At 46.9% G+C, this 24,896-nt stretch overlaps 1 protein-coding gene across 50 annotated transcripts in view; it reads right to left on the minus strand.

Moving 5' to 3' along the window:
- Positions 1 to 24,896, minus strand: part of LOC147708230 (uncharacterized) — a 2,035,583-nt gene that overhangs the window by 992,082 nt on the left and 1,018,605 nt on the right. For 39 of the 50 annotated variants that reach the window (XM_086926979.1, XM_086926974.1, XM_086926953.1 and 36 more), the window contains 2 exons: positions 5,152 to 5,205; positions 2,425 to 2,451 (listed from right to left, as the gene is read on the minus strand). The exons of 4 other annotated variants lie outside the window; for them this stretch is intronic. In XM_086926979.1, coding sequence (XP_086783105.1) covers positions 2,425 to 2,451; positions 5,152 to 5,205 — 81 coding nt within the window. The remainder of the gene's footprint in view (positions 1 to 2,424; positions 2,452 to 5,151; positions 5,206 to 24,896) is intronic. 7 more of the 50 variants (XM_086926971.1, XM_086926966.1, XM_086926948.1 and 4 more) reach the window with 1 other exon arrangement.

Consider the following 24,896-nt stretch of genomic DNA (forward strand, 5'->3'; position numbering starts at 1 on the left):
CCAGTACCACAGGGTGCGCTGCGCTTTACTGGAATTACTTGGCCCGGACCTGGTGGAGCCTCCGGAGGTTCCGGAACTAACGTATGTAATTAAAGCGGAGAGGCCCCGTAAGCTTGTAACTGCGCTGTATAAAACAGCAATGACACATAGGGAACAACAGTATATGAAAGCCAGAGCCGCCTGGCAACAGGACTTACAGACTACCGTCAACGACGACATGTGGAGATACTGCTGCATGAGCACGAAGAAGATATTGGTAAATGGTAGACATAGATTGATGCATTTAAAATTTCTCCAGAGAGTTTATTATACCCCAGAGAGATTACATAGATATGGGCTCCGGAGCTCGGCGGAATGTGTACGTTGCCGAACACAGGTAGCGGACTTCTTACACCTGGCGTGGTTGTGCCCGGGGGTCAATAAATACTGGTGTGGTGTCTATGCGGAATTAAACCAGATCCTGGGTACAGACTTGACCCCTGATCCGGCGCTGGCGCTAATGGGGTACTCCAAGCCTTTGCTGGTGGGTGTTAGGCGCCTAGCGGACATGGGAATGCTGATTGCCAGACGGGTACTGGCGATGTGCTGGATGAGAGGACCCCTGCCCACAGTGAAAAGATGGGCGCACAACATGATGTATTGTTGCACCCAATCGGAACATTATAGTGAGCTATTGCCACCAAGCAGTTGCCCGAAGAACTTCAGGGGCCTTTATAGGTTGCGTCTGCAGAGTGCAGAGGGTGAGACGGCGGAGGGGGAGGGGGCAGTAGAGGAGGGGGGAGTGCTCGAAGTAGCGCAGCCTCCCGAAGTAGAATAAGCCCCCAACTAGATAGAGTGATACTAGTTGATGCCCCTGGGAGGCGGAAGATGGTGGGGTTGGTACAGAGAATGAGGCTTACCTTGCTCGGCAGCTTGGGCGGCGCCCGGGGATTCGGGGTGCGGGGTCTGACCTGGACCCCCCCCCCTCGTGGCGTGGTGTTGGACGCGGAGTGAGGAGCCAAAAACATTATGGCGTTTGTTGGGCATCGGAGCAGTCTAGATTCAGATGTAGTATACTATGGAACTAAGTGGAGACAGATGTGCATGGGAGTGGGAGTGGCGGGTGTTCCTTTCGTCTTATTTGTTTGGGTGGGCCTAATTGGGATCAGGAGGGATGGGGTGGCGGGCTAGATATGGGGATCACACACTGTACTGGATTCAATAGGGCTCTGATGGAGCGGTGAAGTGGTAGTCTCCACCTAATGATCCCCCCTCTCTCTTTTTTGTTTTGGTAACACACGGTTGTACTATTTTGCCGCCGGACCCCTGGGTTGTCGGCTGAAAGGCTGTGTTATACGGGATAAGACTTGTTATTAATCCTAAACATTTGGAGTGGCCGGCCTCCGGGTTGTAGGCCTAGTGCTGTGTGTGACACGTATCATATTCAATAAAGGTCTTTGAAAATCAAAACAAAAAAAAGTAATTTGTTTTTCAACTGCAGGGCCTATGAGTGTGAAGTCCAGACAGTTAAAGCAGTGTCTCTAAGTCTATTTAAATTCAACGATTCCTAGATGTACTTAAAAACTAGTAAATTAAAGGCAGATGCTGACTAAGGTCCTTCGGTGGAGCCCATCATCTAGTTGTTTGGAGACAATAAGAAAATGCCTTACTATGTAGAGATAGGAGATGCTTAGGAGCTGATTACGAGTTTGGCAGTTCTCTTTCGGCACCGCCATCACTGCATCCTCAGGAGGACTGCCAAACCTGTGGTGCACCCAGCTGCCAGATTCAGAGTTGAATTGAGGTCAGGTGGGTGGTGCTGCAGCGGTCTCATGGAGGGGGCTGTGTTAGGCCCATAGAGGAGCCTGAACAGAAGACAGCCGCCATGACAGCACATTCCTGTACAGTGCAGCATGCACCATGTTGTGCATGAAACACTGTGTAGGAATGGGGGTGCATTCCTGGGGGGCACAACATGTGCCCCCCTGAGTGCACCCCCAGGGCCAGGAGCAGTGAAGTGGGCAGTGGACAGGCAACCTGTAATATGCTTTGCTGCACCACCACTGCGTGATTCTGGATCCCGACAAAGGTGGCGATCCTGTGGCGGTCCAACCACTACACTAAAAATACTACGGGCGAATCCACAGTGGTTGCGGTGGTCAGTCTGCCTTCGCGAGCGGCTGTACTCGTAATGAGGCCTCTAGTCTGTATTCGAGTTGAAAGTGCAAGAACTGTTGTTTGTGGCCACTTCAAGGCCCCTACGCCCACCCTAGAATTCACTAAAACGCACATTACTGTTCATAATGCAGAGGCTACAAAACCATTTGTATAGGACACATAGACATCAGTGCTCTCAACAGTCATGTCAAAGCATTATTTCATGCACAAAACGTATTAAGCGCTCAAAGCATGCATGCCATATGTACAGCTTTCCAATGAACATACTTGTTCCATTAACTGTCTTTGATTTAACTGTGGGAGACAAAAGGAGAATGATAACACTAATCAGTTAATATGAAGTATGTAATAGGTTCCCATCAATATTTTACAGTTGTAGCTATGCAATATAAATATAGAATTAGAGTTGAGAAAATGACTTGTACACAAAGACATAAGAGACAGGAACATCCTTCCCCCAAGGAAATACTCTCTTTCCATTCCACCTGCATTTGAAGCGAGGGCGGCTGCTTATGAAAACTATATAATCATATTAAATCATATTAAATTGAATAATTAGCAGGCCTGATGCCTACAATTACGTGGCATTTATTGTTGCGATCTATAGCCACCCCTTCTCCTTAACGCAACAAACTATTAACTCTATTAGCTCTTTAAAATCCAAAAAGCACATTTTATTTACTCAACGTTACTTAAAGCTGCTTCTTTTATGTGATAACTGACATAACTTCCTATGTTTTAACGTTTTTATGTTGACTTACTTCTAAGCCTACACTTTCCTTTACCTAGGAAAGAGACACAGGGGTCTTACATTTCATGAAACGAATTGTAAATGCCATGTCCATTTTTATGTGTGACACCATTCTTTATATATGTTGTTTTCATATAGCACTGAACCAGTAGGTTGCTTCAGAATGCCATTAAAAACATAACATCCTCAGTACTGTCATTTGCTAAGCCTCCAGTTTTTAATATTTTCATGCAATGAGCTTGAAGAGTTTGAAATACAAATGAAAACAACTTAGAACATGGGCCTATTTACAAGGAAATGGCACAGCAGGCATTGCTGCAGAATTTGCAGCAACGCACTCTGCCATTTCCCAAACTCATGAATGTGCTGTATTTACAACAATAAAGTGCACCCCTGTGTTTTTTCTTAATACTGGCACTAAAAATAGCTGCCTACACCAACCCCGAAACCCTTGCACCATATGCCTGCATTGCAGGGAATGATTGTTCTTGTGCAGTAAGGTTCCCTTCCTGCGTATAAACAATCAATAATAGCGTTTTGATCTTTCTATGTGTGCTGCAGAATGCAGCACACATAGAGAAAGCAAAAACAAGGAGAAATAAAAGTATTCCTCCTCAATGTACCATTCTAACGCCTGCTATTGCATGGCATCAGTTTTCGTCCCTGCCTCAAATGTATGAATCCTTGTAAATCCGGAAAAGCGTAAAAAAGCAATGGGTCTTGCAGCGGAAGGTCCACAGCAACACCCAGTGCACGCCCCTTTCATGCAGGTACCTGCGTGAAAGGGTATTATTTTTACAAAGTGGGGTTAAGCCACAAAAAGTGGCATAACACCACTTGGTTAATATGGTGCAGGACATTGCGCCACTCTAAAGTCAGTAAAAGTGATGTTCCAGTGGCGCAATCCCCTTGTAAATATGCCCCGTAGCTTCTCAAATCAGTCTCTTTAGCCCTTTACGTGTTTGTCTTCATTCAATGGCAGGTATAGCCATGGGGATGGGGATGTCTGCTCTCCTGTCTACTAGATAATGTTTATGTAGAAGTATAAAGCATCTCTCAATCTAGGGGGCATATTACCAAGCAATAGCGATAATGATCGAGACAAAAATTTACCGCTGGGCTGCGGCGATTTTTACCGCAAAGAAACCTTGGTATTACCAAGGTTTATCGCAAATGCGATAAAAATTGCCGCAATGCATGAATATCGCTGAAAAGTCAGCGATATTCATGCATTACCGAGCTAATGCTCTTAGCCATGTTATCCATCTCCCATTGGATAACATGGCTAAGAACTGGCTTAGCGCGAATATCTCCAAAAGTTGGTAATAGGAGATAGCGATGTTAGCGACGATGTCGCTAACATCTTGGCACGCCCACTTTGCATGTCATTAGTGATAAATATCACTGACATGCAAATTGGGGCCCAAGATGGTCGCTATCTCCTACTAGCTGTCGCTAACTGGTGTTAGCGACAGCTAGGTAATAGGGAGATAATTTTATCTCCGCTTTCTTGGCTTTTAAAGCAAAAAAGCAGAGATAAACCCCCTTGATAATATGCCCCTAGATTTGTTGCTTATGGTCCTGGATGGAAGTGTAACAAAAACATTTACCGACTCTTGAAATTAGATTGCAAATGGATATCGATCCTGAATTCGGAAGGGTCCTGTTGTGGGTGTACATTTCAAACTGAAATCAGTTTGAGATGTAGCAATGATTAGCAACCATAATCTGGTCACAAAACACTAACAAATGACTGATTCCATAGTTGGGGTGATAACCCATTTGCAAAAGGGAACGCGTGATTTGCATGGAAACAAAACATTGTTGAAGAGTAGGCAGTCATCCAGGAAGCCACTACCAAATCTCAAACAAACCTCTTATTTAAAAAATATGTTTCAAAGTTAGCATTTTTTTAAAAATACTACTCTGTTTCCTTTAAAGTAAACAGGCTGCATTAAAAAAAACGTTTATTTGAAGGTAGTAACAGACTTGGTGGTCTGTTGACCATAGCAGACCAACCATCCCTTTGATGGCCACCAATCAGAGTAGGTTGCAATTTATGATATAACCCATGAATTTCAATGAGGCAGGTACATTTGCGACCCATTCCCATTTCTTATTTTGTGAACTGACCTATTTGTAAATAGTAGCCAAACTGTAGCAACGCCTTCTAACAAATGACCAGTGGATGGCAATGTTTGATAAGTATTACAGATAAAGTTATTAGGTGTGAGGTTAATTACCTGACACAGTGACTTTTGTTGCTGCAACTTTCGCTGTCGGAGCTTTTACTGGTTCTAAAAATGAAGCAAAGTTAATGTATGGATGATGATGAGAGGCGAAGTTCAAACAGCTTACAAATTGTACAACTTTAAGATTTAATTTTCATATGTGTGTGGGAACGAGATAGCCTCACACGTAACTTTGAAGGGCTACATTTTCATAGGTTTTGATTTTCATAAAATAGGCACGTACTCAGTGGAACCAGTCTGGTTTGTGAACCGTGGAATATGTAGCTCGAATGAATTACAAATCCAGGGTGAAATACATGTCATTGTTTCCAAACTTCAGAAATAAGATAAAAAATCTATCTATCTAAAACAAACTTAGGCTCAGATTTACTATTGATTACCATGTGCACTTATGCAAAGCTAACAGCCCGATCCATCAAGCGAAATTGCACTCGCAAAGGACCAGATTCTGAGAATCTGGCCCTTTGCGAGTGCAATTTTTGCATTTGGGATTCATCATCCCAAATGCAAAAATCGCTATTAGCAAAATCGCATATTTGCGAGATTTTGGATTTAAGGAATCTCTAATAGAGATTCCTTAAATGCAATTCATCAACCAATTAGAAATTGCGAATTCGCAATATTTGGTCGCAATTTACCACGAAGTCTGACTTCGTGGTAAATTGCGAAAAAAGAGTAAAAAGCACTTTAGTGCATTTTTTTCTTTTGCATGTTACACACACACATGTCCTTTGGACATGTGTGTGCGCAACACCTGTTTAAATTTGCATTTAAGGGGTGCTACAGGGTGTCCTTTGGACACCCCTGGCACCCTTTAAATCGCTATCTTATTTGTGATTAGCAAATTGCTAATCGCAAATAAGGAATAACTCCCCATTCATTCCTATGGGCCTATTAGCAAATTGCTAATCGCAAATAAGGAATACTCCCCATTCATTCCTATGGGCCTTTTGGCCCATAGGAATGAATGGGGAGTTATTCCTTATTTGCGATTAGCAATTTGCTAATCGCAAATAAGCAATGTGTAGGAATCACATTTTATTTTGCGATTCCTACATGAATCCCGTTTTGCGAGTCTGTAATAGCGATTCCTTATGAATCGCTATTAAAGACTCGCAAAACGGGTCTTTGATGAATCTGGCTGTAAGCCTTTGCAGTGGGTGCAAAGAGTTCCGACCTCAGCACTACTCAACTTTCATGCATAAATGGGATTTTTGAGCTAAAATCTGGGCCCGTACTACGCAGCCAGGGAACTCGACGCACTTTGTCACGTGAATGAAAAATTGAAGAAATGCACCATATTTCTTCTGCACACTTCTGCTCTCTCTTGCTCTAGTGAGTTTGAGGCAGCCTAGTGCCAACGTAGCCACTCTTCCGCCATGAATCAATGGTGTCTGGGCTGTGGTCAGAGCAGTTTTATGTGCAAAAAGAGATACCTTCCTGCACAAAAAGTATTCTTAGCTCCTCTTTATGTTTGTGCTGCATTTAGATTGCATCGGAATCCATGGGTGGATGCACAGGAATGCCTATGCACACATGGGACGTCTCCCTTATGCAAATGTAACGCAAGTCAGCATTATGTGCTGTGTTGTGTTGTGGTAATTAAAGCGGTTTATTTGTAAAATAATTAATGCTGGTGCTCTTGTCAGGAGGCAGCTTGCACACGTCCATTTCTCCTGCTGGTGCTGCCTAAAACAGAACAAACTAGTAACTGTGAAAGTGTGGAGAGGATGTGGCATAATGACCTGAGCCGCCAACTTCGGAGCAGGGTTACCATATTTACAATTAATTGGCGGAGTGCAGGTTAGCTCCAAAATTGTCAAAGCTATGCCCTGTCACTTTAGGAGTGCAGGGAAATGCCATATTTACAATAATACATCACTTCCCTGCTTTTCTTAATGTGCTGGCACTAAAGTGAGATGCTTATCACCAATGCAGACACCCTGCACCATAGTGCAAGGGTGCCAGTGTTGAGGGAATGATTGTTTAAGAGCAGAAAGGTGTCCCTTCCTGCACCTAAACAATAACAAATGGCAATGTATAACTTCTATGTGTGCTGCATTGTGCAGCACATATAGAAGTTGCAAATCGTCATGTTTTGAAATGACTGTTTATGTGCAGGGGGGTATCCCTTCCTGCACATAAACAATCATTCAAGGATGGGTGCCAAAATTATGGCTTATGCCGATGACACCCAGCTCCTCTTCACCTGGAAGGGTGATGACCTCCAGACGGATGAGGCTCGGCGCTGCTTAACTTCGGTATTTGCCTGGCTGGCCCAGGCAAGCCTGAAATGCAACGAGGACAAATCAGAAGTACTCCTATATGGCCAATTCCCGGTGGCATTCAGGGAATCCCTCTGGCCCAAGGGGTTTCCCTGTCCTAAGGGGGACTGTGATGTAGCCAAGAACCTGGGGATTTGGTTCGGAGCCGACCTGAATTTTCGCGAACAGATCACGCGACTTTCAGGTGCATGCTTTGGTACACTTAAAGCCCTCAGGAAGTTCTTCCCCGCGCAGCTAAGGAGGCGGTGGCCAGGGCGCTCATACTCTTGCGCCTTGACTACGCTAATGCCCTCTACATTGGCACTCCTGGATTTCTCTTGGGGAAATTACAGGTTGTGCAGAACGCTGCGGTTAGGCTCCTCTTTGACATCCTGAGGAGACTAAGTGTCCGCAAGCAGCTGGACGACCTGTACTGGCTCCCGGTTGTTCAACGAGGGTGCTTTAAAGCCTTGGTCCTACCCCATAAAGCCCTACATGGTCCCTGCCCCTCCTACCTGAGTGTTAGGTTTGCGTTCTACCTCCCGACCCGCAACTCGCGATCTGCTGCTCAAAGGCGGCTGGTAATCCCCAGGTTCCGGAGAGCACGCCTGGGAGGTCAGTCCCTGGTGGTAAAAGCGTCTAGCATGTGAAATGCTCTGCCGGATGCGCTAAGACACACAAAGGAACTAACCACCTTCAAAAAACTTTTGAAAACATATCTTTTCAAACAAGCTGCGTAGCCGCCCCGTCTGGGATGTCACTATTCTCCCAACGCACCAGGACACTCTTGAGTAGCAGTGTGCGATACAAATCCATATATAACATATAACATATAACATTTTGCTATTTCTATGTGTATTGCACAATGCAGTACACATAGAAACAGCAAATACGAGGAGAAATGAAGCATTTCTCCTCGTTTCGCCATGTAAAGACAAGATTTTCCCTTGTCTTAATTTTGGTGTTGACTCCGATTTACGCCACCCTTATAAATAGAGGGCAGCATCAAAATCAATGAGTGTTGCGGTGAAACACCCACTGCAACCCCTTTTGCCCACCCCTTTCATGCTAAGTATAGTGTAAAAGGGTGACTTATTTACAAGGCGGCCTTAAACTGATGCCTTGTAACTAAGGTGAAGCCCCTATTGCCTGGGGAGAGAGGGGCTTGTAAATATTCCCCTAAACCCCCGCTTGCCTACCATAAATTAATGTTTCGTTCACTGGTGCTCATGAAAACCACTGAGGTGGATGATTAAATGCTGGTGCTGAGCACCAGAAACCACTGACTCAAATTAAACACCAGTTTTACTAAGCAATGTAAAGACAAGCAAATCAGACATTGTGTGTCTTAGTAAACACCAAAATACACTGTGTCGAGCTGCTTCAAAAAAGTTACAGACCTCCGACATAAAAAGTTATTAAATCTTTGCCTAGATGTGAGAGTTGCACCACATTTCTTTGAATCACATAGTGCCAAACCTAAACATGTGGCAAAATGGTGAAAAGGACTGTAAAATGTTCAGCTCACACTCCGGCAAACCTGGCTCTGCATGCAATCCTAATCCTAAAGCCATCCTAATCCCAACTGAAGCCAGGCATTAACAATGAGCCAGTGAAATTATGTTTGCTACTACTCTTGAATAGGTATCTTCATTAGGAACTTTGAACTGGAGACTCAGCCTAAAGCTGAAGGGCTTCATTTATGAGGACCATTGCGCTGCCGTAGGTTCTGACGATGGGGGCGAGCAGAGCCATGTAGACGTTGAAGAGTGGAGGGCTGAGGGAGGACCCCTGGGGGACTCCGCAGGTGGTAGGTGTAGGGTCTGAGAGGAAAGGGGGAGTCTGACCCGCTGCGTTCTTCCGGAGAGGAAGGAGCGGATCCAGTCGAGGGCCTTGTCTCGGATCCTTGCGTCGTGGAGTCTGCATATTAGGGTGCAGTGAGAGACCGCGTCGAACTCCCCTGAGAGGTCGAGGAGGATGAAGGCTGCTGTTTCTCCTTTGTCCAGTAAAGTGCAGAAGTCATCTGTTGCAGCAAAGAGGGCAGTTTCCGTACTGTGTTTTTTCTGATGCCGGATTGGGAGGAGTCGAGGATGGTGTGCTCTACGATTAATGTGGCAGGTTGGCTTTCTAGATGACTTTCGCTGGGAACGGGAGCAGGGAGATGGGTCTGTCGTTTTTTAGGTCATCGGGGTCCGCCAAGGGTTTCTTGAGGAGGGGGTTGCTCACAGCGTGTTTCCAGTCATCAGGGAACGAGGCGGTTGCCAGAGAGTGGTTGATGGTGTGGCAGGGCATGGGTGCGATGGTGTTGGTGGCTCTGTTGAAAATATGTGGCTGGCAGGGGTCGGTGGGGACCCCGGAGTGTATTGACTTTAGCATTTTTAATGTGTCTTCGGTGGTGAGGGCTGTCCAGTTGTTGATCGCTGGCTTCAGGGTGTCGGGGGTGGTTGGTCAAGGTTCAGTGTGTTGGTTGTCTTTGTCGAAGTTGTTGTAGATGCTCTTGATTTTGTGGTTGAAAAAGGTGCTGATTTTGTCGCAGAGGTCTTGTGAGGGAGGGATGTTTTTGGACTTGCTGATGGGATGGGCGAGCTCCTTTATGACGTTGAAGAGTTCTTTGCTGTTGTGTGTATGAGTGGAGATTCTGTATTCAATTGCTTTTTTCCTAGTTTTTCTGATGAGTTGGTGGTGGGCGTTGGTGGCGGCTCTGAATTTGTGGGCTTCTGTGGATTTGGTGTTCCTGCAGTTCTTTTCGAGGCGGCGGCAAATGCGTCTGGACTCTCGAAGTTTGGTGGTGAACCATCTAGCTTCTTGGCATGGGTGTTGTTGTTTTTCTTAAGGGGGGCTATGGTGTTGGTGCTGTCGGAGATCCATCTGTGCAGGGTTCAGGCTGCGGTGTTGGCGACGTCCTTTTCCATGATGGTTGTGGTGGAGTTGCTGAGTGATGAGGTTAGCTGGTTGTCAGTGATTCTGGTCCAGTTTCTTCATGAGAGCAGGTGCTGGTGTCTGTGGATGGTGGGTGTTCTGAAGGTGAAGTGGACGCATCCATTGTGAGTCCAAGGGAATTCGGTGGTGTGGCTGAAGGTGATGGAGTTTCCTTTAGTGAAGAGGGGGTCAAGGGTGTGTCCTGCTGAGTGCGTGGGTTCGTTCACGATCTTGCAGAGTCCAATGTTGTGGAGGTTGTCCAGGAGGGATGTAGTGCTGGGGTTCTGCTGGTTGTTGAGGTGGAAGTTGAGGTCTCCCAGTAGGGTGTAGTTGGTGGCTGCTATGGAATGCGGGGAGATGATGTCCGTGATGGAGTTGGCGAAACGTCCGCGGGGTCCAGGTGTCCCATCAGATCTGTGGGCTCGTCAGGGAGTGTGCTCAGGCGATTCCTCTTCCAGGGCGGGTGGGGTGGTCCTTCCTGGAGATCTTGTATCCTTGGGGAATGACGATGGTGATGTACGGTCCCACGGATGGTGTTGGTCCAGGTTTTGGTAAAGAATGCTAGGTCCGGGGTAGTGCTGTTGAGGAGGTCCCAGATTTTGGTGGCATGTTTGTAGAAGGATCGGATGTTGAGGAGGATGCATTGCAGGGTCTTTGGTTCGGTTGTGTTCTTGCGGGTGGATTGCGCTGGGTCAGTGGTCTTGGTGGTGCTGCAGGTGTGCCGGCAGTGGTGACAGCTGAAGGGTCCGTGGGTGTCGGCTGGTGATGTTAGCTTGCAGTTGTTGTTGCGGCCTTGTTGAGAGCTTGGAGTGCCACTAGGTTGTAGCATTGGCGGTGCAGAGATCCAGGGTTCCTGGCGCTGGTCGCAGTCGGGTTTGTGGACGGGCGCAGACAGGCTTGCCTTTGGCCCCTCAGCGGCACGGCCGTGCAGTGGCCGCCATTAAGTAGTGGTCGGGGAGGGCTGGACAGCTAGAAGGCGGGAGCAGGGAGGGGAGCTGGATTGGGCCGGTCGCACTGGTCATGCTGGGGGGGAGGGACCGCGGGGGCAGCAGCGGCGGGGAAAAACAGGCTAAAAAAGAAAAAAGGAAAAAGGCAAAAAGAGAGAGTGCAAATAAGGCAGCAAAAGTGCAAGAAACAGTGGAGGAAAGGCACAGGAGAATGAAAGGGGAAGATTGAGATGAGGGTAAAAAACAAGTGTAAACAGAGGAAAGACACAGGAGGAGAGTGAGGGGGAGCCTAAAATGAGGGGAAAACAACAGAAAAAGTGCAAGAAAGAGTGTAGGAAAGACACAGAGGACACAGGAGAGTGAAAGGGGGTGATTGAGATGAGAGTAAAAAAACGAGTAAAAATAGAGCAAAAAAGAATCATAAGGAAAGTGAAGGGGAGCTTGAAATGAGGGGAAAACAACAGAAAATGGAGGAAAGACCCAGAAGGAGAGTGAAGTGAGGGAAAAAACGAGTGAAAAAGGAGAGAAAAAGCAGAGCAAGTGAATGGAGGCAGAGGTCCACTGGACCACCTGGGATGAGGTGCAGGTGAAACCTGCGGGTGGAGGAGGGCCTCGAACACCAACACTCAATATTGCAGGGGCTCGGGGAAGGCTCACTTAATGGTGGAGCTGCGATAGAGGGAGATCAATTTCACTGACAATGAATCAGTGAAATTGCAGAAAGAGGCAAAATAATTGTCAGAAACGAGGAGCAAGACAAAAAAAGGTCAGAAACGAGCAGCAAGACATAATAAACTTCAGAAACTAGCAGAAAGAGGGAAAATGAGGGACAGAAGAAAGCAGCAAGAGGCAAGATCAGAAACAAGCAGCAAGAGGCCGAATAGAGGTCAGAAATGAGCAGAGGCAAAATAAAGGTCAGAAACGAGCAGCAAGATACAAAATAAAGCAAAATAATTAGCAGAAAGAAGTAAAATAAAGAACAGAAACAAGCAGCCAGAGTTAAGGTCAGAAACAAGCAGCAAGGGGCAGAATAGAGGTTAGGCACAAGCAGGAAGAGGCAGATTAGTGGTAAGAAATGAGCAGAAAGAGGCAAAACTAAAGTTCAGAAATGAGCAGAAAGAGGGAAAATAAAGGACAGAAACAACAGCCAGAGGCAAGGTCAGAAACGAGTTGAAAAAGGCAGAATAAAGGTCTGAAACGAACAGAAAGACACAAAATAGAGATCAGAAACAAGCAGCAAGAGGCAGAATAGAGGTTAGGCACAAGGAAGAAGAGGCAGAATAGAGGTCAGAAATGAGCAGGAAGAGGCAAAACTAAAGTTCAGAAATGAGCACAAAGAGTGAAAATAAAGGACAGAAACAACAGCAAGAGGCAAGGTCAGAAACGAGCTGAAAAAGGCAGAATGAAGGTCAGAAATGAGCCGAAAGACACAAAATTGAGATCATAAATGAGCATCAGGTGGATGAGGCAGAACAAAGGTGAGAAATGAGCATAAACAGACAGAATAAAGTTTAGAAACAAAAAGAAAGAGGCAAAATAAAGGTCAGAAATGGGCAGAAAGAGGCAGAATAAAAAGTCAGAAATGAGCATGCAGAGAATTGCTGAGACATCTTCGGAAGCTTTGCCCACTTGTTGAACCTCTCTGCACATGGGCCTTCTGGGGTACTACTGGTTGGGAGATGAACTCTCCTTTACTGATGGATGTCGTTGGAGGCCAAGAACCCCTATTGTTGCAATAACTAAATGTAAATGTAAATGTAGAGGAATTTATGTAGCGCAAATCACCGAGCGGTTTCTAAGCGCTTGCTTAGGGAACCCGTCCTGGTATTCCCCTGTGAGATAACCCCGGCAAGGTATCCGCAAGGCGAAAGCCATTCATCCCGCCACGAGGGGCCGTTGTGGAGATTAAGCAAGCTATTGCCCAGAGTCGCAGAGTGCGAACCCATGAATCGAGTAGGCACCGGAGCGAGAATTGTTGAGTCCATGGACATTTTAGGACTCAAGACCCTGCCGAGCCGGGAATTGAACCCTGATCCCGCGTTAACCTCTGCTTCCAGGTCTGCCTCCTCTAACCAGTGAGCCACACTTCTCCACGAGGGGCCACCAGGTTTACTTCTGGGTGGGGGATGAATTCCCCTTGGTTGCTGCGGGTTGTTGGGGGCCAAGAACCTGTATCATTATGATGCGTACGTGCCCCACAGCTGGATTGCTGAGACACATTGGAGGCCTCACCCTCTTTCTCAACCATTCTGCACAGGGGCCATTTGCTGTACTACTGTTTGGGTGATGAACCTGCATTTGCAGCTAAGCGTCATTGGAGGCCAAGAAAAACTATTTATGCAATAACTAAATCCCCCAAAGCTGGATTGCTGAGATGTCGCAGGCCCCACCCCCTTCCTGAACCACTCTGGACTGGGGCCTCCTGGGGTACTACTCGTTGGGGGATAAACTCCCCTTTGCTGCTGAGAGTTTTTGGAGGCTAAGAACCCCAGTTGTTGTGACTTGTAAGTTCCCCACTGTTGTAATGCTGAGACCTCATCAGAGGCCCCGCCCTCTTTCTCAACTACTCTGCAAAGGGGACTCCTGGTGTACCACTGGTTAGGGGCTGAACTCCCCTTGGCTGCTGAGGGTTGCCCAGTGCCTTTCAAGTCTCATTGTGCTCCAATGCGTACAAAATTACATGACAAGCATGCCAATGGATACAAAAATCTGCTCTGTTGCTGAGATGATCAGTAACTCCACATTCTCCAGTGGAACGCGGAGTTGCTGAATAACTCAAACTCCGCGAGCGGAGTTGAATTTTACACCAAGGCCTAAAGAAAAACAAAGGTTACAGGGATGTCAAATTTTGCAAATCTTATAAATTTAGTGAAAAAAGCAAAGGTTACAGGGGTATAATATTTAGGAAATATAATAAAATAACTCTCAGAAATTCACTGGAAAAAAAGGTTACAGAGACTTTATTGTTAGGTTTTGATTTCACTCGTACAAAACCTGTGAAATTCTGCAGCTGTTATAACCTGAGGTAACTATGTTATGTTATGTTATGTTATATTTATTTTTTATATAGCGCACGGCTACTCAAAAAGAGTGTCCCGGCGCTTTTAATGATGAGACCTGCTCAGGATAACACAACACAGAGATAAAAACAGAATGAGAAGCAGAAAACAAAACAAAAAAAGAGACAGAGAAAAAAAAAAACCCTAGAGGGCAAACAGCCAGGTTTTTAGGCCTTTCCTAAAAGCAAGTAGACTAGTAGCTCCCCGGAGTGCCAACGGCAAGGTGTTCCACAGCTGTGGCACCAGCAGTCCAAAGGAGCGACCTCCAATACGAGCTCTCTTTACACGCGGCACAACCGCCAGAAACAGAGATTCTGATCTGAGGGAGCGAGCCGGTCGGTAAAAGGCAAGTCTCCTTTGGAGATACTGAGCTCCCACAGCATGAAGAGCTTTGTAGGCCAAAGTTAATGCCTTGAAAGCAATCCGTTTGCGGATAGGCAGCCAATGTAAGGCCTGCAAGAGACCCGCAGCACTGGTTTGCCTGTTCAGGCCAAAAATGGCCCTCGCAGCCGCATTCTGCACAACTTGAAGCCGCTGCAGCAGATACTCTGGCAGGCCCAGATAGAGGATGTTGGAATAGTCCAATCTAGAGCCTATCAGAGCCTGCACAGTCAGCTTCCTGTGTTCCTCAGACAGAAGAGGCAAAAACCTCTGCAGCATCTTAAGGAGGCCGAAGCATGTGCCCGTCACGCCAAGGATCTGGGATCTCAACGTCAGATCCTTGTCCATCTTGACCCCCAGGTTTTTAGCTACCTGAGATGAACAAGACGGAGGGAACATGTTACTAGGCCACCAAGCATGCCAGTCTGGCTCCGCAACACACCCGAAGAAGAGTACCTCGGACTTATCAGAATTGCACTTGAGGCTGTTCAGCTGGAACCATTTAAAAACAGCCCCAAGGCAATCCCGAATACTCTCTCCATCGAAATCTCCTCCCCTCTTACAAGAGAAGAGGAGCTGGGTGTCGTCGGCGTAGGACACGATCTGGGCCCCGAACGACTCCGCCAGCGCCTCCAAAGGGGTCATAAAGATGTTAAAAAGGGTCGGGCTCAATATAGAGCCCTGCGGAACCCCGACTCCCAGTGGCGGCATCACGGCGGAGTCTGGGGAGGCCCAGACCGTTTGCAGGCCGCCAGCTAAAAAAGATGAAAACCAGCTGTACACCGTCCCCCGTAGGCCAATCTCATAGAGTCTTGCGAGAAGGCCGTCATGGGGGACGGTGTCGAAGGCCGCCGACAAGTCCAACATAACGAGCATGGCTTTGCCCCCAGCGTCCAGAACCCCCTTAATGGTTTCTGAGACCTCTAGGAGCGCGGTCTCTGTACTGAGATTTGGGCAGAAGCCAGATTGAGTGGCGTGCAGAATCTTATGTGTTTCAAGAAAATTGGAAAGCACCGAATGTACATGCTTCTCCAAGACTTTCGTGAGAGCAGGCAATAAGAAAATAGGCCTATAGTTAACCGGAGCCTTGGGATCGAGGCCAGGCTTCTTCAGCAAAGGAATGACCATTGCCTGCTTCCAGGCCTGCGGAACCACTCCCTGGCTCAGCGAGAGATTCAGGAGTGGATTCGCCAGAGGATTTATCACTTCCGCCATTTTTGCCAAGAATTTGGCCGGGCAGGGGTCCAATGACGACCCAGATTTAAGATTGCCCATTAGTGCTAAGGAAGCAGTAGCTGAGATAGATGGAAAGACAGCCAGCACAGGGCCTAGCGGGGCCGAAAGGCACGGGTCGTCCTCAGGGTTGACCGGCCCCAAGGGAGTCGGCAGTGGAAAAGAGTCCTGTATAAGTTTGATCTTGCTGGTGAAAAAAAACGCAAGATCAGAGGCCCAGGATTTAGAAGGCATACCTTGGGATGTATTGGAACGAGGGGCCATAAATTCTCTCACTATAGTAAAAATATCCTTACAGGAGTTAGAGGCGGCTTCTATCCTCCCTGCAAGATAGGCTTTTTTTCCTAGGCGAATGTCCCGGTGATAGGTCTTGATCGCTGTCTTGTAGGTCAGCCTTGCCACAGGATCATATTGTGATCGCCAAGCTCTTTCGGCTGCCTTACACTGCTGCCGAGCAGCCGCCAGTGTCGCAGTGAACCAGGGAGCCGAGACCCGTTTAGATGTTAAGCGGGGGGCCAAGACCGGGGCCAGATCGTTCAACCTATCTAAAAGCCATACTTGCAAAGACTCCAGGTCCTTCTCCAAGTCACCAGAAAGGAGGCAAGGGTGATCCAGAGCAGCCTGAGCCAACATTGCAGGAGTCACTCGACGATATGCCCTGGGGACTCGTCCCTGATGCTGAGACACGGGATTAGACGGTTTCGCCGTGCCTCTAACCAGGAATTTGGCTAGCCTATGGTCTGACCAAAGCACCGGGATAATCTCCTTCACCTCCAGCTGAGATGTCGAGAAGACCTGGTCAAGAGTGTGTCCCTTGTCGTGCGTTGGCCCCTGAAGATAGGGGATCAGGTCCAAAGGGGCCGTGGCCTCCAAGAGTTTAATGGTATCCGGGTCCGATGGATCATCCATACGGAAGTTGAAATCCCCGGCTACAATGCAATGTTCTGCTTTCAGGGCTAGTCCCGATAGAACCGAATCAAGCTCTTCAAAGAAGGTTCCAGGTGGACCAGGTGGCCTATATACTAATAGTCCTTTGAAGGATTGGTGAGGTGCCAGAGTGATGGAAAAGGCCAGAGACTCAGAGCCGCGGATATCATCCACTGGCAGAATAGAACATGGCACGCATTTCTTCACTACCAGTGCCACTCCACCGCCCCTTCCCTTAAGCCTGTCCTTCCTGAAGACATTGTAATCAGGAGGAATAGCCATGGCAACATCTGGATTTGAGAATTCCCCCAACCACGTCTCAGTCAACATGAGACAGAGTGGCTTTTCCAGATCGAGGAGATCATAAATGTCTTGCGCATGTCTGCACGCAGATCTGGTGTTTAACAGCATGCAGAGATACCCAACACTGTCAGTCGTTTTGTTGGGAAGCGAGGACAAAGCGCAGTTGGGGCGCCAGCCACAGCCAGGGCAGCGTGACTTACCCCTGTATCGTCCGGGGAAGACTGTACAACAGCCACCCGATGGATTTTGTAGTGAACGTAGCTCCCAGGATGAATATCGGAGCAAAGGGGACCTGGGCACACATATGCCCTGAGGCAGAGCCCAACCCGCCGCCCCGGTCGCCTACGGGACGCTGACGGGCGCAGACGGGCTGGACTCTGGCGTGACTCCGGCATCAATCAGTCGTCCCCGCTGCGCGTAACCGCTGCGCGTCTGCATGACTCTCTTTTGTACACGCCTAGCGTCCTTCTGACGACTAGAGCGTGTATCCTACCTGATGGCGGCGAAACGCGGCACCGTCTACCTGCAAGATGGCGCTACTGCAGGGAAATTACGCCGGGATGCGGACTCGCCCAACAGCGGTGGATTTCCCAGAAGTTAGAGTGCAGGTAAGGGCCAGCAGAATTAAAAGCAGGGGAAAATAACAAAAATGCAAATAAAATGAAAAACGAGGTACAATTAAAATTGTCAGCAGCTCAGGTCCCGAAGCGCACAGAGCGCAAACACAGGTCTAATAACAGATGGCAATGCCCTGCTTATCACCTCTCATATTACATCACTCATGACATGGTCAGTGACATCACTGATGGTATTACTGATGACAACTCAAATGACATCACTGTTTACATGACTGATGATATCATCCACAGAAGCACTCACACACCCACTAACACCCCTATACAACCTCTCATATACCCACTCACATACCCAGAAGACCATTGACATACCCATTCACAGACCCATACTTGTACTCACACAACCATTCATTCATCCATAGAGCCACTCAGACAACCACTCACTCATTCATATAGGCACACACACAACCACTCACTCACCCATAAAGCTACTTATACACCTAGTCATTTACCTATTCAGCCACTCCCAGAGTCACGCACTCACTCAAACAGCTACTCACAAACATACACACACTTATTCACCTTTACATCCACTCATACATTCACTGACTCATCCACTTACTCACCCATGCAGCCTGTCAACACAGACACTCACCCATACAAGCTCTCACACACCCACACAACCACCTATATACCCATTCATACATCCATACTAGCACTCACACAGCTGCTCACTCACCCATACATCCATTCACACAGACACATGCTTTAAAATACAGCTACTCATTCACCAACTCACTTACCCAAACAGCCACTCAAACAACCACTCACTCGCCCATACAGGCACTAACACAACCTGTCACTTACTGATAGAGCCATTCAGACACACATTCACTCATCCATACAGTCACATACACACCCATTCACCTGGCCATACAGTCACTCATACACCCATACAGCCACTTAGATACCCACTCACTCTCCAACATATTTATTTATTTTTATTTATTTGCGTGCTTATATAGCGCTATGAATAGACTCCCGAAGGAGTATCTCCGCGCTTTTGACACCTGGGATAAGAGACTTAAAAGAAGCCACATGAAGGATGATTTATAATCGAGGCCTCATATGAGCCAGCAGATAATTGTTTAGCATGAGCTGAACAGAAAGGTTTTCAGGCATTTTCTGAACTGAAGGTGATTCCTGCACTGTTTTAAGGAAAGCGGGAGGGAGTTCCATAAACTGGGGCCTACCACAGACAAAGCCCTACCTCCTTGCCTGGATTTGGTAATTCTGGGAATTTTTAGCAAAAGTTGTTCGCCAGACCTAAGGGTGCGAGTAGGAGCGTATGGAGCAAATTTTGTAGCTAAATACTCTGGTCCCAATTCATTAAGGCCTTTGTGAATAATACAGCAGGTTTTAAACTTTACTCGTTGCCGAATGGGCAACCAGTGTAGTTTATGCAATAAAGGTCTGGAGGGAGACCTCGGAGGTGCATTAAGCACCAACCTCGCTGCTGTATTTTGTACCACCTGTAGGCGGTTAAGAACCTCTTCATTAGCTCCTGCCAGGAGACCATTGCAGTAATCAAGACGGCTGATAATCAGAGCCTGAACCAGGGTTCTCCTATAAGTATCAGGGAGGAAAGGAAAAATCCTCCGAAGGAGACCTATTACGTGAAAGCATGTTCCTACAGTAATGGTGACATGATGTTTCATAGTCAACTCTGGTTCCAATCTGACTCCTAGATTCTTGATCACTGTTTTGGGCTCAGGAACCGGGCCTAGATCGGAAGGCCACCAGTCAGGAGACCATTGGACCTTTACATCGCCGAAAAGCATCACCTCCGTTTTTCCAACGTTGCATTGAAGGAAATTGGAGGACATCCACCTTGCAACTGCCTTCATTCCATCGGAGAAAGATTGTATTATCTCCGGTGTAAGATGTTTAAAAGGGAAGAGCAGCTGCGTATCATCAGCATATGATACTGGGTGGAATCCATAAGCTCTGGTTACAGCTGCCAAGGGGGCCACATAGGTGTTGAACAAAGTCGGGCTCAAACATGAGCCCTGTGGAACCCCCTTGGTGATGTTGACCTCCTCCGACCTAAAGTCACCCATGGTGACAGATTGGGTGCGGTTGGAGAGAAAGCTTCTGATCCATTCCAGTGCAGTACCACCGATTCCACTCTCAGACAGGCGTTCGATAAGGATGTTATGAGAAATGGTATCGAACGCTGCCGATAAATCTAGTAGTACCAGGATTACAGAATAACCTTTATCCTGGTACAGCCGGAGATCGTCTGTTATCGACAGCAAGGCCGTTTCCGTGCTGAATTTTGGCCTAAAGCCTGACTGGGATGGATCGAGGCAGCCTGATTGTTCCAGATAGGTGGAAAGATGTTTATTAGAATGTTTTTCGGTGATTTTCCCCAAGAAAGGTAAAAGGGAGATAGGTCTAAGATTAGACAAGTTGGTCCAAGGAATAGATGAATTCTTCCTGATCGGTCTGACAAGAGCTTTTTTCCAACACTGTGGAACTACTCCAGATGTTAATGAGAGGTTTACTAGCCTCTGAACGTCAGGGCCCAGAGTGCTCCCTAGTGGACCCATGAGTCTGGCTGGAAGCCGGTCTGCCGGACTTCCACTTTTAATATCCGTAAGTAGTCTTTGGACCTCACTCAGTGGGATTTCCGGAAAGTCATTAAATGAATGAGATTTTGTAGCTTTAATGGATGGCATATACACCAGAGCAGAAAGATCCTGGTTACTGCTATCCGTATTTGTCATCTCTATTCTCCTATATATAGCGTCAATTTTGTCAGAGAAGAAGCTCGATATACTGTCACAAAGATGTTGTGAGGCCATGTCTGCGCTCTCGCACGCTGCAGGTTTCAGAAAAGTGTTGACAATCTGGTACAAGGTCTTTGAATCATTACCAGCTGCCTCTAACTGGACGGTAATATGATGTTTGCGAGCAGATCGTATGGCTTTATAATAAGTATTAAGAGCCATCTTATAATTAACTTTATCTCCTTCTAAGTGAGAAATTCTCCATGTCTTTTCAAATTTCCTGGCTATACGTTTAAGACTACGCAAATCTTCTGAATACCAAACTTCATGTTTCTTAGTAAGGCTCGTTTTGAAGGTCCTTATTGGGGCAAGTTGTTCTACTGTATCACCAACAGCTAAATCCCACTTTAGAAGAGCACTATCAATGTCGTCTGTACATACGACTAGGGGGGGAAGATATTTTTGTTCGAAGGTGATGTTGGTGATTTTGTGCCACTGCCTTCGTTTAGATGGAATATGGGCATGTACAGTGGCTCGCGGAACATTTATTGGCATGAAAAATTCAAGCATAAAATGATCTGTCCAGGGATATTGTTTGGGTGCATTACATTCAATACCGGAAAAGTTGGTTATAATCATGTCCAAAGTATGTCCCGCTTGATGTGTAGGTCCGCTATTAAGTTGTTTTAGTCCCAGAAGAGAGATATCTGTCTTGAAAGATTGTACCTCAATGTTATTTTCCTCCTCACTATGAATATTAAAATCCCCAAGTAATAAAAAGTCTTTTTCAGGGCTTATATGTGGTGCTATAGTTTCTATTAGCAATTTTGACATATTTTTCAAAGGGCCAGGCGGGCGGTAAACCAGGGCTCCTTTCCTACTACATTTAGTGGAAGAATCAATCCTAAATACAATCATCTCAAAATCAGATGTGCAGCATTGATCTAAGATTGCGACCGAAATCTCGTCCTTAAATACAATTGCTATCCCTCCACCAGTCTTTTTCGGTCTGTCCTGTCTAACAATCTTATAGCCCACCGGTATGCCAAGGGTAATGGCAGGGGTGGTATGAGGCTTAAGCCATGTTTCGGTTAAAAAGCACATATCTGGCTTGTGGGTAGAGATAAGGTCCCAAACCTCGGTTGAATGCTTCACTAAAGATCTCACGTTACACAATAGGTTGCTACCCCCAAAAGGCTGAGTAATCGTAATGTTATCAGAGCATTGGTGATGGCAAACACTATGCGACAAAAATTGTGTATGGCAGGAACTACACGAAAATGGCCCTTCAGGGCAGAAATGCAATGAAGGGGAACACTTAGGTGAAAACAGAGTGGGGCGTAGCTGACGTAAAGAATAAGAGGAATATACCAGCCTAGTACCTGTAGTATCACCAGGCGGGAGTGCCATAGCCCCTAGCCACGTCCTGTCGCGGACGGGCGCAGACGGGCTTGTCTCTGGCGCGTCTCCGGCGCTTCACTGCGCGCGATCGCTGCGCGCTTACCGTGACGAGGGGGCTAAATACCCTCAGGTTACAGCAACTAGAGCGCTGACCGCTCAGGCTAATGCGGAAGTGACCTGGCTCTGCCTGACCCGCCCTCCGCTCAACGGCACTGGTTGCCGAGTCGGACCGGGGCGGTCAGGACGCGATATCGAGCCCAGGCTATGCACAGGTAGATTTACTCCTTTTTGACCCAATAGCGAGTAGCGCTTTGTAAAGCTAACAGAACAATTTAAGTTTAAAATGCAGCGTTAGTGGGATGCGTACATTTAAAAACACAGTTATCATACAAAATGGTATGCAAGCATACAAGATTAAAAATCATTAGCTGCAGTGTCTGCTTCTGAATACCAGTGCGCCAGCGGGTCGGGAAGACGCTCTCACAGTCCCCCTACCGCAGTGCACGGCCCGTTCCTCGCCGCCTAAATACCCTCAGGTTACAGCAACTAGAGCGCTGACCGCTCAGGCTAATGCGGAAGTGACCTGGCTCTGCCTGACCCGCCCTCCGCTCAACGGCACTGGTTGCCGAGTCGGACCGGGGCGGTCAGGACGCGATATCGAGCCCAGGCTATGCACAGGTAGATTTACTCCTTTTTGACCCAATAGCGAGTAGCGCTTTGTAAAGCTAACAGAACAATTTAAGTTTAAAATGCAGCGTTAGTGGGATGCGTACATTTAAAAACACAGTTATCATACAAAATGGTATGCAAGCATACAAGATTAAAAATCATTAGCTGCAGTGTCTGCTTCTGAATACCAGTGCGCCAGCGGGTCGGGAAGACGCTCTCACAGTCCCCCAACATAGTCACTCACACAGCTACTCACTCACCCACACAACTACTGACATACCTCCTTGTACTCCCATACAGTAAGTGAGTGGCTGTGGCAGTGCATGTATGGGTGCATGATTTGGTGTGTAAGTGGGTGGAATGGTAAATGAGAGGATGCATGAGTGGCTGTGTGGGCGAGGGTGTATCAGTGGCAGTAAATGGTGAATGAGAGAATACATGAGTGGCTAAATGGGTGACTGAGCAGGTACATACGTGTCCGTATTGGTGAGTGACAGTGTACTCTAGTGACTCTATGGGTGCATGAATGGGTGTGTAAGTGGGTGTATAGATGAGTGAGTGGGTGTGTAAGTGGATGTATTTGTGAGTAATTGAGTGTTAGAGAGTATGTTCTTGTCTCAGTGACTGTATAGGGTGTGAATACATGTGTTTGTGTATATATAAGTAAGTGAATGGATGTGCAAGCAACTGTATGGGAGAGTGAGTGGATATGTGATTGACTATATGGGTGAGTAAGTAGTTATGTGAGTATTTGTATGGGTGACTGATTCAGTATGAGAATAGCAGTATGGGTGAATGAGGGGGTGTGCAAGTGCCTGCATGTCTGTATTACTGGATGTGTGAGAAGCTATGTTGGTCAGTAAGTAGGTGCATGAGTTGCTGTATATGTGAGTCAGTGGTTGGGTTATTGGCTGTATGGGTGAGTAAATGTGTTAGTGGCTCTATGAATCAGTGTGCAGGTGTGTGAGTGTTTGGGTATGTGAATGGGTATGTCAGTGATTTTGTGGGAGTGGAAAAATGATATGTTGCATGAGGGTGTAAGTGGATGTTTGAGATGTCATCAGTGAATTTATCAATGATGTCATTTATGTCATGAGTGATATCATGAGTGATGTCACTATGTCAGTTGTGATCTAATATGTGAGGAGTGCATTGCGGGGGTTTAAGTTATATGCTGAATTTATCTGGTTTTGTATGAGGGAAATGTCAACCTGTCTATAACGTCCCTATAACCTTTGGCATTTCAAAGGGTTTTTCAATGCCTTGTTGGATATTACTTGGAATATTAGGGATGCAGTTGAAAGGGATGATTGCCCGGCAGATCCCCAGTGTCTGGTTTCAGTGTTTATGATGGAGTCGCTGAAGGGTACCGTCCTGTGGACAGGAGTGCATATTATTTAAAAAGTTTTGGAAAAGTTGGGCGCAGCAAGTTGGTCGAAGCCCTGATTGTTATCCTTGGCTCCTCTTAAGACAGAGTGGGGTCAATTCTTTTGTGAGGGAGTTAGAGGAAGTATGAATATCTCTTAAAGTGGAGGGCTTTGATATTTACCCCCAGTCTGCAAACTGAGTTGATTACTTAAGCAGGGCCGCCTGATGTGATTCTTGATGCAGCCCAACCAGGGTTGACTCACCATGGGTGTCCCCAGGGAGGCTCGGGAACTTGACCTAGACAAGGGAGGCCATCTGATCTGGTTTGGGTCAGAGAGGGTATGTGGCTCAGTAGGTGAAGTATGTTGCCCCTATTCAGAATTTCTTGATATCTTTTAAGCTGGTATCTTCAAGTTAGCACTACCTTGTGAGTCGGATTTATGGGGCTTTGTTCCGGGGGCTGAGTAAAGTCAGCTGACTGGATGCATGCTAAAACAGGGCCTTCAATGCTCTCTGTTCCTCTGGCATTTGAAGGGTAACCAGTGGGTAGGGTGCAATTGGGCACACAGAAGTTCGGGGTATAGATTTATTAAGTTGCTAGCAGTCTTCCCACCAGTTTTGGTGTAGGGATCCACTGTGGAAGAGGCCTGGGTCCTTCCACCTGTCTTCCCCTTTTTTTTCATTGGAAGTAATGTAGTCTTGGGAGCCAAGCATTTCGATACACCAGCTTCTTCTTTTGGAGGTTCCACATGGGGTGAGGTTTTATTATCCTGTTCCTTGGCCACTATGGATGTGGGGTGATTAATTATGGGCTTTGCAGCAAAGATAATGTAAGTCTGTGCAGAAACATTTCTTACTTGAGGGAGTTGATTCTGGGTGGTAAGAGCAGAGCTGAGTA

Source organism: Lissotriton vulgaris, chromosome 6 (genome assembly GCF_964263255.1).
Source record: "Lissotriton vulgaris chromosome 6, aLisVul1.2, whole genome shotgun sequence".
Classification (NCBI taxonomy): Eukaryota; Metazoa; Chordata; class Amphibia; order Caudata; family Salamandridae; genus Lissotriton; species Lissotriton vulgaris.